Below are 15,015 nucleotides of genomic sequence, written 5' to 3'. Positions count from 1 at the left end.
TTCCTCAACTGTAACGTGGGGCTATTGTTACACAGGCTGTGAAGTTTACATATGACAGTGTCTATGACACGATTTAGAGCATTGTTTGGCATATTAACCACCCATTTAACCATTTTATTATATATCTTCTCAGAGTTAAAGTTTTGCTAGACTCTAATCAAATCATAAGCACAGAATTAAAGTTTCTAAAAAGTATTTACATTTTACCCCTGTGCTAAAGAAGGAATGAGCAGTAATCGAAAGTTAATAGAGTTGGCCGGGTGCAGTGGCTCACACCTGTAATCCCAGCACTTTGGGAGGCCGAGGGTGGGAGGAGGATCACTGAAGCCCACAAGTTAGAGACCAGCTTGGGCAACAAAGTGAGACCCTGTTTCTATTTTTTTATTTTTTATAAAATAAAGTTAACAGGGTTATCTTTTTGTATATTTGGAAAGCGGTGATAGAGGACATGTGGATCTACTGAGGTAACTATAGTTAACATATTGAGGAAAGAAGTGAAAGTTGAAGTATTACAGAGCTGTGTTAGAATGGATATGAATAAAAATTTATGGTAATTATTATCAAAAGAACTTAGTGTGAGGGTTCCTTTTCCCTCATCACTGGCGTTGATTGGACAATTTGTTTTATAAGCCTATATTAATTGGGTTTTGACTGAATTAATTATATAACCATTTATCTCAAAATGTTTCATAAAATTGATTAATAGTATGTACTGTGTAAGTTTAATTATGAAATTTAGTGGTCTTATAGAGAATGTCTTTATTGTTTATTTTTAGGTCAATTTTGATCTCCTGCTTTTCAGGAGCCTTTTTTTTTTTTTTTTTTTTTTTTTTTTACCCAGTGAAAGCTACATTCTCCAACATATTAAAGGATGTGCATATGCTATCCTTCACATTCCCATACCATTGCACAAATTATTTGTAACCTGTGCGTTTTCATAAGTCACTGATTAAGTCAGACGTATTTATAGAAGCTGACCCAATACTTTATCATGACTCAAGGAAAATAGCAGATAAGTGTCTTAAAGGAAATCTATTATTACTAGGGTCCTGTCTGCCTACCAAATCCAGGAATATTAGGTCTATAATTAAATGGCTTTTTCATTCCTATTTTATTCATCTGCCTGATTATAAATAGAGAATTCATATATATATCCAAGTTGTGGGTATTTCATACTGATTGTCATCCCTTAGGGGGATGTAATTATAATCTAATTACATGTCTCCTTTTATTAAAGAGATTTAAACTGGGGTACATTGTGTGTTTTCAGCTCTTTGACCAAACAAATTACTGAGAACTCACTCAAAATTCTGACTATTGTACTTTTAACTTAAAAAAATATTATTTTAGTTAAAATGTGAGGTAATAAACTAACTTTGTTTTTCATTTTTAGTCAGTCCTTCTAAAAAAGAAGCTTGAAGAACATCTGTAAGTATAAAAGCTGTTGAGGCTGATTCTTCTATATTGGAACAGACGTGCTTTGTGTTAGGTAGTTATGGGTGTGTCTAGGCGTTGGCATAGGTGGCCTTTGAAGAGATAGAAAATTATAATATATATTAAGAGAGTCTGAAGGGTCACTCCCGCCCAAGGTTCTCAGGTCAGAATAATGACTGCTTTAGAACTGCCTTCTCAAATGAGACTTTAGGGTTTTCTCTCTTTGTGATAATCGTAGTTAGGAGTTTGAGACACTCTAGATCATGGGTCAGACACCTCTTTCTATAAGGGTCAGATAATAATTGTTTTTTAGGAGTTGAAAGCTGGTCTCTGTCACAGCCACTGAGCTCTGCAGTTGTAGCTTGAAAACAGCCATAGACAATACATCAATTAATGGTTGTGACCATGTTGTAGTAAAACTTTATAGATACAAACAGGCAGCAGGCTGGTTTTGGCCCATGGACTATAGCTTGCCAGCTCTAAAGTATTGCCAGCTTAATCTATTTATTTAAAAAAAAAATTTTAAGAGACAGGGTCTTTTAAAAAAGAGACCCTGTCTTTAAGAGACTCTAAGGTCTTTAGGAGACAGGGTCACTATGTTGCCCAGGCTGGACTTGAACTCCTGGTTTCAAGTGATCCTTCTGCCACAGCCTTCTGAGTAGCTGGGATTACAAGTACATGCCACCACACGCAGTCTAATATTCTTTCTTAAGTAAATTTTTTAAAGTCTGTGAAAACTTGTCAGTAGATTTTCAAATATTTCCTTGAGTTACAAACAAGAACTTTTTGGTATAAAAGGTAAAGTAAATTTTAAAATATTCACATTTGTTTTTTCATGAAGAAGAAATCTTCTCTCTTTATCTCTAACTGAGGTTGACCATATTAGAAATGTTTCATAATTTTTCTTGCACCCCTTCTCATCCTTTTCTAGCAAAACTCCTGGCAAGCATTGAATTAGTGACTATGAATTGATAGCCCGTTAAAGTGTTACAACTTTACACTGTGCTAAACCAGACATCCTCAGTACCACAAAGATAATTTGGATTTATTCTACTAGGATGGGAAAGAAATTCTCTTCTCTGGCAATTTGCCTCATGCTATCCAGTTGGTGTTTTTGTGTTTTAAATGGTAAATACGGGAGACACAAGATACTCCTGGCAACAGATTTGCTAGCAATTCTAGCAGTGGGCAGATTCTTAATGTACTAGAACAGAAAATATTACTTTTGCCTTTCATGAGATTACCTGCAATGAGAATTTAGTACTGAATTCTGTCCTTTAAAAAAAAATTCTCATTCCTTTATGGCAAAAAATATAATGCCTGTCATTTCATAAAACTACCAACTGACCATTATTCTGTGCTCATTTACATGGTGAAAAATCTTCATCAGAAAGGATTTATTAGTGAAGATGGAGACTGTTAGTTCCTATAGCTGCCATGTCAAATTACCATACACTGGATGGTTTATGGCAACATAAATTTATTCTCTCATAGTTCTGGAGGCTAGAAGAACCAAGGTGGCAGCAGGCTGGTTCCTTCTAGAGGTTTGGAGGGACAGTCTGCTCTGTGCTCCTTGTTGTTGCTGGTAACCGCCAGCAGTCCTGATGTTTTTGGTTGTAGACAGATCACTCCAGTTTCTTTCTCCACCTTCACATGTCATTCTTTGTATGCCTGTGTCTCGTGACCTACTGATAAGGATGCCAATCATTGGATTTAGGGCGTTCCCTGATCCAGTGTGCCCTCATCTTAACTAATTATATCTATAAACACCCAATTTCCAAATATTGTTACATTCACATATCCTAGGAATTTCAATTTTTCTTTTTAGGAGACACAATTCAGCCCACCACAGGAGCCACAGATATCTCCAAATAGGGCCAGCGTCATGCACATTTAAAGTGACAATGGGCTGGGTGTGGTGGCTCACGCCTGTAATACCAGCACTTTGGGAGGCCAAGGCATGTCAGTCGCTTGAGGTCAGGAGTTTGAGACCAGCCTGGCCAACATGGTGAAACTCTGTCTCTACTAAAAATACAAAAATGAGCAGGGCATGGTGGCGTGCACCTGTAATCCCAGCTACTCAGGAGGCTGAGGCAGTAGAATTGCTTGAACCCAGGAGGCAGAGGTTGCAGTGAGCCGAGATCATACCACTGCACTCGAGCCTGAGCAACAGAGCGAGACTGTCTCAAAAAAAAAAGAAAAAGACAAAAGTCGGGTGCGGTGGCTCACGCCTGTAATCCCAGCACTTTGGGAGGCCGAGGCAGGTGGATCACTCAGGGTCAGGAGTTCAAGACCAGCCTGGACAACATGGTGAACCCTCATCTCTACTAAAAATACAAAAAATAGCCAGGCATGGTGGCGTATGCCTCTAATCCCAGCTACTCGCAAAGCTGAGCCAGGATAATTGCTTGAACCCGGGAGGCAGAGGTTGCAATGAGCCGAGATCATGGAACTACACTCCAACCTGGGTGGCAGAGCAAGACTCCGTCTAAAAAAAAAAAAAAAAAACAAACTGCAATGGAGACCATTTTACACATCATTTTAAAAATCCAACATACTGAGTATTATTGAAGATGTTGAGCAATGGCAGTTCTCATCCACTGCTGGTAGGAGTATACATCAGTCTGCTTAGTAAACCTGAACATGCCACATATTCTGTGACCTCTCAGTTCTACTATATATATATCCTAGATTCCTAGAAATATTGTCTGTGCATACTAGGAGGCGTGTAGAAGAAAGTATAGAAGAACATTGTAATCACAGAAAAGTAAAAATAATATGCAAATGTTCACCGATTGGAAAATGATTGAATGAGGTATATTCAAACAATAGAATACCAGACAATAGGGGAAATGTAAAATAAACCATGGCTAATACATCAACACAGATGAACCTCAAGAACGTAGTGTTTAGTGAAAGATGCAAGTCAGAATAATACATAATGATTAATGTATAAAATTTAAATTGCGGCCAGGCACGGTGACTCAAGCCTGTAATCCCAGCACTTTGGGAGGCCAAGACGGGCGGATCACGAGGTCAGGAGATCAAGACCATCCTGGCTAACACGGTGAAACCCCGTCTCTACTGAAAAATACAAAAAACCTAGCCGGGCGAGGTGGCAGGCGCCTGTGGTCCCAGCTACTCGGGAGGCTGAGGCAGGAGAATGGCGTCAACCCGGGAGGTGGAGCTTGCAGTGAGCTGAGATCGCACCACTGCACTCCAGCCTTGGGGACAGAGCAAGACTCCATCTCAAAAAAAAAGAAAAAAAAAATATATATATATACACACACACACACACACACAATTTTGTGCAATTTAAAAATTTTTTTGCTCATAAAAAATATATATACATAAAATTTTGTGCAATTTAAATTTTTTCTTTTTTGAGACAGAGTCTTGCTGTGTCCCCAAGGCTGGAGTGCAGTGGCGCGATCTCAGCTCACTGCAAGCTCCACCTCCCGGGTTCACACCATTCTCCTGCCTCAGCCTCCCGAGTAGCTGGGACCACAGGCACCCGCCACCTCGCCCGGCTAGGTTTTCTGTATTTTTCAGTAGAGACGGGGTTTCACCGTGTTAGCCAGGATGGTCTCGATCTCCTGACCTTGTGATCCGCCCGTCTCGGCCTCCCAAAGTGCTGGGATTACAGACGTGAGCCACCGCACCCAGCCTAAGCAATATATTTTTTAGGAATAGCACAAAGACAAAACCATCATGAAAATCATGAGAATGATTCAAATTCTGACTTTGATTACCTCTGGGAAGAGTATAGAGACATGCATGACTTCTAAGTTTTTGGGATGATTTTTATTTATTTTTATTTTTATGTTTTTAAATTTTATTTATTTACTTATTTTTTGAGGCAGAATTTCACTCTGTCACCCAGGCTGGACTGCAGTGGCATGATCTCGGCTCACTGCAACCTCTGCCTCCTGGGTTCAAGCAAGTCTCTGCCTCGGCCTCCCGAGTAGCTGGGGTTACAGGCCCCCACCACCATGCCTGGCTTTTTGTATTTTTAGTAGAGACAGAGTTTCACCATGTTGGACAGGCTGGTCTTGAACTCCTGACCTTATGATCCACCCGCCTTGGCTTCCCAAAGTGCTGGTATTACAGATGTGAGCCACTGCACCTGGTCTATTTATTTCTTTATTTTTTTTGAGACGGAGTCTTGCTCTGTCCCCCAGGCTGGAGTGCAGTGGCATGATCTCAGCTGACTGCAAGCTCCGCCTCCCGGGTTCACACCATTCTCCTGCCTCAACCTCCCGAGTAGCTGGGACTACAGGCGCCCACCACCACGCCCGGCTAAGTTTTTGTATTTTTAATAGAGATGGGATTTCACCGTGTTAGCCAGGATGGTCTTGATCTCCTGACGTCATGATCTGCCCACCTTGGCCTCCCAAAGTGCTGGGATTACAGGCCTGAGCCACCGCACCCGGCCTATTTATTTTTTTGAGATGGAGTCTCACTCTGTTGCCCAGGCTGGAGTGCAGTCGTGCAATCTCAGCTCACTGCAACCTCCGCCTCCCAGGTTCAAGCAATTCTCCCACCTTAGCCTCCTGAGTAGCTGGGACTACAGGCACACACCACCATGCCTGGCTAATTTTTTGTATTTTAGTAGAGATGGGGTTTCACCATGTTGCCCAGACTGGTCTCAAACTCCTGAACTCAGGCAGTCTACCCACCTCGGCCTCCCAAAGTGCTAGGATTATAGGCATGAATCACTGTGCCCAGCCAATGTCTATTTTTTAACATGGTAGTGATTCATTGGGCTTAGTTTTATTATTATTTTAACTGTTATATTGTATATGTTCTTTGTCATAGGTCATAAATGCATACAAGTCACATCCTCAAAAAATTTACTGAGAAAGAAAAAGGTTTATTAAAGCATATTTCATGCATGGAAAAGATCAGAAAGACATAAAGTGATGTATTTTTTTAATTAGTGATTTTCTATATCTTCCCATTTTTACAGCCTTTTTTCCTAGTTACGTTATATAGTGCCATATTAAATATGATAAAGGGAAAATTACACATACTATACAGATACGAGGGGAAAATATCTCACTTTCAGTTAATTATTTAAATACCTTTATATTGGAATATAACATATGAAGTACACATCTTAAGTTCCTAGATTTTTTTTTTTTTTTTTTTGAGACAGAGTCTCACTCTGTCATCCAGGCTGGAGTGCAGTGGCGCGATCTTGGCTCACTGCAACCTCCGCCTCCCAGGTTCAAGCGATTCTCCCTCCTGTGTAGCTGGGATTTACCTGGCCAATTTTTCTATCTTTAGCAAAGACTGGGTTTTGCCCTGTTGGCCAGGCTGGTCCTGAACTCCTGACCTCAAGTGATCTGCCTGCCAAGGCCTCCCAAACCTAGGTGACCCAGATCAACATATGGAATATGTCCAGTAACCTACCAGGATTCTTCGTTCTTCCTCCCATTAGATTGAAGGCAAAACAAGCCACACAGCTGATCTGTATCATCTTCCACTCATTTTAACATACCAACAGAATCGCACATTGTTACCCCTTTGACTTTCTTTGTTCAACATTCTGTGAGATCTATTCATGTGGTTGCGTATATCATTAGTTCATTTTTTTATTGATATGTACTATTCTATTTGTTAATTCTTATTTTTAGAACTTCATTTTTTTGCAACAAGATTTTGCATGGTAAAATCTTTGCAAAGTTATTTCAATATTCTTATTCCTAGAAAAAATCTATACCCTCTCTTTATGCAGGTCTATCTAAACTAAAATGACTACTTTTTCAAACAGAGGAATATTTTTTACTTATTTTTAAAATATATTAAATTTGTGTTTTGTCTTTTCATATCTGTTTCATATCACTTGCGTGCAATGCAAGTGTAATCCAAATATAAAGAACTTAGATCTTTAATTTGAACTGGAAAAAATTACAGAAACAGTAGTCAGTGATATTTACCTGTTTGTTACAGAGAGAAGCTGCATGAAGCTAATAATGAACTACAGAAGAAGAGAGCCATTATTGAAGATCTCGAGCCAAGATTTAACAACAGCTGTGAGTTTTCCTAATTATGATAGTTTTTAAATGGGCTTGCTGTATACTGCCATAGTGATAGTGAGTTTACATAATTTTTATTTTATTTTATTTATTTTTTATTGTTATTTTTTTTTGAGATGGAGTCTCACTGTCGCCCAGGCTGGAGTACAATGGCGCAATCTTGGCTCACTGCAAGCTCTGCCTCCTGGGTTCTTGCCATTCTCCTGCCTCAGCCTCCTAAGTAGCTGGGACTACAAGCGCCCGCCACCACACCCAGCTAATTTTTTATATTTTTAGTAGAGATGGGGTTTCACCATGTTAGCCAGGATGGTTTTGATCTCTTGACCTCGTGATCCGCTCACCTTGGCCTCCTAAAGTGATGAGATTACAGGCGTGAGCCACTGCGCCCAAACTGTTTATTTATTTTTGAGACAGGGTCTGGCTGTGTTGCCCAGACTGGAGTAAATGGCATGATCACAGCTTACTGCAGTCTTGACCTCCCATGCTCAAGCCATCCTTCTACCTAACCAGTCCCCCAGTAGTTGGGATGCAGGCAAGAGCCACCCTGCCCAGCTAATTTTTATAATTTTTTATAGAGATGGGATTTCGCCATGTTGCCCAGGCTGGTTTTGAACTTCTGGGCTCAAGTCACCTGCCCACCTCAGTCTCCCAAAGTACTGGGATTACAGATGTGAGCAACCACACCTGGCCTATATTAAATTTTTATTTAAGAAATAGGCTCTATTGGCTGGGTATGGTGGCTCACACCTGTAATTAGCAATTTGGCAGGCCAAGGTAGGAGGATCGCTTGAGCCCAGGAGTTCAAGACCAGCCTGGGGAACACAGCAAGACCCTGTCTCACAAAAAAAGAAAGAAGGCCCGTGCGGTGGCTCACTCCTGTAATCCTAGCACTTTTTGGGGAAGCCGAGGTGGGTGGATTGCCTGAGCTCAGGAGTTTGAGACCAGCCTGGGCGACATGACAAAAGCCTGTCTCTACTAAAAATACAAAAAATTAGCCAGGAGTGGTGGCACACACCTGTAATCCCAGCTACTGGGAAGGCTGAGGCAGGAGAATCGCTTGAGCCCAGGAGACAGAGGTTGGAGTGAGCCGAGATCTCGCCACTGCACTCCAGCGAGACTGTCTCCAAAAAAAAAAAGAAAGAAAGAAAGAAATAGGCTCTATTTACATATAGGGAGTATATAATCATCTTTATAATGTCTTACTTTCTAATTGTACTTTGAATTTTTCCTTAACTCTGTATTCTAATGAATATTATATGATGTTAAGATATTTTCATAATGTAGTTCCATGTAAGTCATCCAGACTTGTGCTTCCCAAATATTTACTCCTGTGGGTAGCTTGGTTTTGTTAATTCTTTTGTATTAATAAAGAGGTAAGAGGTGAGAGAATAGACTTATTTTTATTGTGGTAAAATATACAAAACACACCATTTTAAGCCATTTTTAGTGTATAGTCCAGTAACGTTGAGGACATTCACACAGCACAACTATTACTTTTACCTATCTACAAAACTGTATCATCTCAAACTGAAGTTCTGTATGCATTAAACAATAACTGTCCCTTCCTCCCTCTTCCCAGCCCCTGGTAACCACTATTCCATTTTCTGTCTCTGTGAATTTGACTATTCTAGGTCACTCATATAAGTAGAATCATGTAATATTTATCCTTTTGTATCTGGTTTACTTCACTTAACATAATGTCTCCATATCATAGCATGTGTCATATCATAGCATGTGTCATAACTAAGCATGTGTTATATCTATGTATTACATTTTGTTTATCCATTCATCCTTCATGGATTCTTTATTTATGTACTTCCATACTGGAGTTTTTATTTATTTATAAGAAAACATTTTTGTTAAAAAAAAAAATCTGAATTTTTTAAAAATAAAATTATGTGTAAAAATAGACCAGTCTCTCAAAGCTGTTAACTATTTGTTATTAGTCAATTAAAATATTTTTGAAATTGTTGTAATCTAAAATAAATGTATTTATATTATAACTATATATATTATAATCTGTATATATTTTACTATGTTTCATCTGCAGCCTTAAAAATTGAAGAATTACAGGAAGCTTTACGAAAGAAGGAGGAAGAAATGAAGCAAATGGAAGAACGATATAAAAAATACTTAGAGAAAGCCAAAAGTGTAAGTATGAATTTTGTAGGCATCTCACTCTACCTTCTGATCACATTTCAGTGAAGTCTCAAATATAATGGATGGACACTACAGCAACTTCTTATGCAGAAAACTCTCAGGAGAAGAACATATCTTATAACAAAAAGAACCTGAGCAAGAAGCAGTGGTCAAAATAGGTCATTGCATGGATTACTTACTAATTACCAAGAAGAAAATGTACTTTGTGTGGGAAATGAGTGGCACTTGCCACCTTATTAGTCATCAAAATTAACAACACCAATTAGTGATAGGACAGCTGATATCCTGTGCCTTCTGATGGAGTATTGTTGTAAATAATAATTAACCTGAATTTAAGCAACCTCTATTTCCAGTTCACAGGCAAAATAAGGTTTATTGGAACAAGCTAAATAACACATTCAGGAAACCATCAGGTAAATCCAAAATTTGGAATGGAAGTCACTGTCATGAAAACAAGAACAGGCCATGGATTGTGGGAGAGCACAGGACCCATTCTAATTGAAAAGAGCCCCCTTCTAGTTGCCGAATCAAGACATTCACCTCTGAGTCCTGGATTGAGGGTTAAGGGGGTCAGTTTTCTTACAGATAATGGTTTGTGATTATGTAGGTTAATATTCTTAATCTAAGGAGATTTGTGCTCAAGTATTTAAAGGTTCTGCGTTATGAGACCTGAATAACTTATTTGGGAGACTTTAAAATAGCCTCCCAAATAAGTAACAGCATGTGTGTGTGGAGAGAAATCAAATATGGCAACGAAGCAATTGGTGAGTCTAGGTTAAGGGTAAATGGGTTTTTTTCTTCCCTTTCAAGTTTTCTATGGGCTTGCACATTTTGATAGTAAAAATATTAGGGGAGCTGGGCACAGTGGCTCACGTCTGTAATCCTGTCACTGTAGGAGGTCAAGGCTGGAGGATTGCTTTAGCCCAGGAGTTTCAAGTCAGTCTAGGCAACATACCCAGACTCCGTCTCTACAAAAAAATGTTTTAAAAAATTAGCTGGTCATGGTGGCATGCACCTGTAATCCTAGCTGTTCAGAAGGCTGGGGCAGGAAAATCACTTGAGCCCAGTGGTTCAAGGCTGCAGTGGGCTATGATCACATCACTGCACTCCGGCCTGGGTGACAAAGCAAGGCCCTGTCTTTAAAAATAAAATAAAACTAAATGAAAATATTGGGTGGAGAAGTAAAAAGACCTTTCCCAACAGTCCTCTAGTTGGCCAGCCAGAATCACATCCAATATCCATGCCCAAACAGGATTGCCGGCAGAGAAAGAAATGGGGCCACAGTGATAGGCTTACACACCAGTCAGGACCCTCTCCCCCAAAGTGCCTATCTGATTAGAGGCAGAAGGCTAGCAGACCAGATCAGAGGAAAGGAAAAGAGTAGACCACTGTCAGTGTCTGCTTTACAGACACACGTCATTTAACAACAGGGACACATTCTGAGAAATGCATCCTTAGGCGATTTTGTCATTGTGCTAACATTGTAGAGTGTACTTATGCAAACCTGTATGCTATAGCTTAGTACACAACTAGGCTATATGGTATGGAGTATTGCTTCTGTACTGAATAGTATAAGGAAATACTTACACAATGGTAAGTTACTTTTGTGATAGGACTTTTTCAGCTCCTTTATAATGTTATGGGACCACCATCATATATGTGGTTCATCACTGACTGAAACATCATTATGTGGTACATGACTGCATTTATTAATTTTAAGCCAGAATTACTTCTTATAATTGGTTCTTTATATAAGTAAAAAGTTTTATGTTTGCACAAATATTATGTACCCATAACAAATTTTTACTTTAAGTTACAACAATTAATACTATTTTATACATTTACTTTTTATTTTTTTTAGACAGATTCTTGCTCTGTTGCCCGGGCCGGAGCACAGTGACCTGATCTCAGCTCATTGCAGCCTCAGCCTCCCAGGCTCAAGTTATCCTCCTGCCTCAGCCTCCTTAGTAGCTGGGACTATAGGGGTGCACCACCACACCCAGCTAATTTTTAAACACTTTTTATAGAGACAGTTCTTACTATGTTGCCTGGGCTTGTCTCAAAGTCCTGAACTAAAGTGATCCACCTGCCTCAGCCTCCCAAAGTGCTGTCATTACAGGCATGAGCCACCACTCCAGGCCACATTTACTTTTTAAAATACCCTTGTAAGATAACCTTTGATTTTTCATAAGTTTATCCTTTTATTTTTAAAAAATAGTCATTCTTTTCTTAAACGTTACGTTCTTTAAGTTTGAGACTTTTTTAATTTTTCTTTTATTATTTTTTACAGGTTATTCGTACTTTAGATCCTAAACAGAATCAAGGAGCAGCACCAGAAATCCAAGCTCTTAAAAATCAGCTCCAGGAACGAGACCGACTGTTCCACTCATTAGAGGTAATTTACTCTACAATAAAATAAATTGTGTTTTGATTTTAATGTTCTGGGAGCCTTGTTATATTTTACAATTGTGTCCCTGGGTTTTAACAATTAACTTAAGTATTTTATTTATATCGAGTTATTTTATATCTTTACATATTTACATGTGCTTTTTTTAGAAAGAATATGAGAAAACAAAGAGTCAAAGAGAGATGGAAGAGAAATATATTGTTAGTGCCTGGTACAATATGGTAAGAAAATAGTACTTTGGAGCATAAAGAAAAGTTCAATGAATATGTAATACTTATTATATTCCCTTTACTGTAGAAGTCACTCTACCAAATGAATCTGAAAGTAATTGCTATCCTAATATACACTAACAGAATCTTAATGCTATTTCTGAACTGAAAAGCAAATATGAGAACCACTGTAAACAGGGTTAGAGCATTTTGAAAACATTATTTCTAGAGGATAGAAAGATAAATGTCAGTCTAATTTCTGTCCCTCAGAGACTTTATTGTAAGGGAAGGGACATTAATACTATCTAAACACAGATGCAATAGTTTTTGTTTTGTGGGATTATTTCAGTGTCTTTGCAGGATGGTATTTGATTGAGGGTAGTTTATCTCATGGGATTTGGAAAATGTTCACATTGTTAGACCCTGAACCACTGCAGATTTTGAAATTGAATATCCCAACACAAAAACTAATGCTCATGAGCATCCTGGTTGGGATGTGAATACTTATGGATTTTAAAGAGTGCTGCACTTCTTTCAGTATTTTTCCAAGACTTTCTGTCTTCCTTTTGTTTTTTGTTCTTCCCAATAAGACCACTTCTGCCTTTAAAAAATGTTAGTTGGCTGGGCGTGATGGCTCACTCCTGTAATCCCAGCATTTTGGGAGGCCAGGCGGGCGGATCATGAGGTCAGAAGTTTGAGACCAGCCTGGACAACGTGGTGAAACCCCATCTCTACTAAAAATACAAAAATTAGCTGGGCATGGTGGCACATGCCTATAATCCCAGCTACTTGGGAGGCTGAGGGAGGAGAATCGCTTGAACTTGGGAAGCAGAGGTTGCTATGAGCCAAGATTGTGCCATTGCACTCCAGCCTGGGTAACACAGCAAGACTCTGTCTCATTAAAAAAAAAAAAAAAAAAGTTGTCTGACACAAGAAATGGGACCAGATTCCATTTATTTATTTATTTACTTATTTATTTATTTTTGAGATAGAGTCTCACTCTGTACCCTAGGCTGGAGTGCAGTGGTGTGATCTCAGCTCACTGCAACCTCCACCTCCCGAGTTCAAGCGATTCTTCTGCCTCAGCCTCCCAAGTAGCTGGGACTACAGATGCCTGCCACCACGCCCGAATAATTTTTGTATTTTTGGTAGAGATGGGGTTTCACCATGTTGGCCAGGCTGGTCTCTAACTCCTGACCTTGTGATCCACCTGCCTCAGCCTCCCAAAATGCTGGGATTACAGGCGTGAGCCACTGCACCCAGTTTCCCCCTCCCCAGATTCCTTTTAACATCCCCCTGTGACCCTGTAGCTCTGTTACTGGCACAGTACCATTGTTTTTGTTTTACAGTTATAATTGATACTGCCTCTTAAAGGTTAGTGTCCCTGGCCTCTGAACACTGTGATTTGATCTTTGTCAAAAATTCATTAAATTTCATTATATATTATTTTCACATCTGTATTTGCCTTGGTCAAAACTGCATATCTGTGGCTGGGTGCAGTGGCTAATGCCTGTAATCCTGACACTTTGGGAGTCTGAGGCAGGCAGATCGCCTGAGGTCAGGAATTTGAGACCAACCTGGCCACAACATGGTGAAACCCCGTCTGTACTAAAAATACAAAAATTAACCAGGCATGGTGGCACGCGCCTCTAGTCCCAGCTACTCAGGAGGCTGAGGCACGAGAATTGCTTAAACCAGGAGGCGGAAGTTGGGATTGCACCACTTTACTCCAGCCTGGGTGACAGACTAAGACCCTGTCTCAAAAAAAACAAAAACTAAAAAACAAAAACTGCATATCAAAGATTTTATTGCAATTTAAAAACCAAAGAGGAAATCATATCAGAGTTAGAATACTATTATTGACAAATATAGGTCATGCACGGTGGCTCATACCTGTAATCCCAACACTTTGGGAGGCCAAGGTGGGCGGGTCACCTAAGGTCAGGAGTTGGAGACGAGCCTGGCCAACATAGTGAAACCTCATCTCTACTAAAAATACAGAAATTAGCAGGGTGTGGTGGTGGGTGCCTGTAATCCCAGCTACTCCGGAGGCTGAGGCAGGAGAATCCGGGAGGCGGCAGTTGCAGTGAACCAAGATCACACCACTGCCCTCCAGCCTTGACGACAGAGCGAGACTCCATCTCAGAAAACAAACAGATACAGATTTCTTGAAAATTAAAATTCAAAAAATAGAAAAAATAAAACTATATATTTAAGGACATTCTCTGGGAATTAGTCCTGACTTTTAAACTATTTTGTCTCTTCCCTGTCCTCCTGGAACCTTAGTGTTAGCAATCTGGGAGCTCTGCATTTCAGGCCTTATTAATAATTTCATATTACTATTACTATGTTTTGAGACAGGGTCTCACTCTGTCGCCCAGGCTGGAGTGCAGTGGTACAATCCTGGCTCACTGCAACCTCTGCCTCCCGTGTTCAAGCAAGTCTCTGCCTTAGCCTCCTGAGTAGCTGGGATTACAAGTGACTGCCATCACGCCCTGCTAATTTTTATATTTTTAGTAGAGACAGGGTTTTACCATCTTGGCCAGGCTGTTCTTGAATTCCTGACCTTGTGATTCACCCGTCTCAACCTCCCAAAAGTGCTGAATTATGGGCATGAGCCACCCCGCCGAGCCCAGTAGTTTCATATTCTGGATTGATTTTTATGACTTCACATATTGTGTTTCTTATGGAACCAGATTGATTTATTCTGTGAAGTGATACTAAAGAATAGTCCTAATTTTTTTTTTTTTTTTTTGAATGGAGT

The 15,015-nt window shown here is 39.7% G+C and overlaps 1 protein-coding gene across 1 annotated transcript in view; it reads left to right on the top strand.

The window, feature by feature from the left end:
* The window catches only part of HOOK3 (hook microtubule tethering protein 3), a 137,895-nt gene that overhangs the window by 108,218 nt on the left and 14,662 nt on the right, over positions 1–15,015 (top strand). The window contains exons 17-21 of the mRNA XM_050800387.1: positions 1,394–1,428; positions 7,390–7,472; positions 9,526–9,626; positions 11,926–12,030; positions 12,192–12,263. Coding sequence (XP_050656344.1) covers positions 1,394–1,428; positions 7,390–7,472; positions 9,526–9,626; positions 11,926–12,030; positions 12,192–12,263 — 396 coding nt within the window. The remainder of the gene's footprint in view (positions 1–1,393; positions 1,429–7,389; positions 7,473–9,525; positions 9,627–11,925; positions 12,031–12,191; positions 12,264–15,015) is intronic.

The sequence above is a fragment of the Macaca thibetana genome, chromosome 8, assembly GCF_024542745.1.
Source record: "Macaca thibetana thibetana isolate TM-01 chromosome 8, ASM2454274v1, whole genome shotgun sequence".
NCBI classification, from domain to species: Eukaryota; Metazoa; Chordata; class Mammalia; order Primates; family Cercopithecidae; genus Macaca; species Macaca thibetana.
The sequence above is the reverse complement of the archived record's forward strand: the minus strand, read 5'-3'. Positions and strand labels throughout refer to the sequence as shown.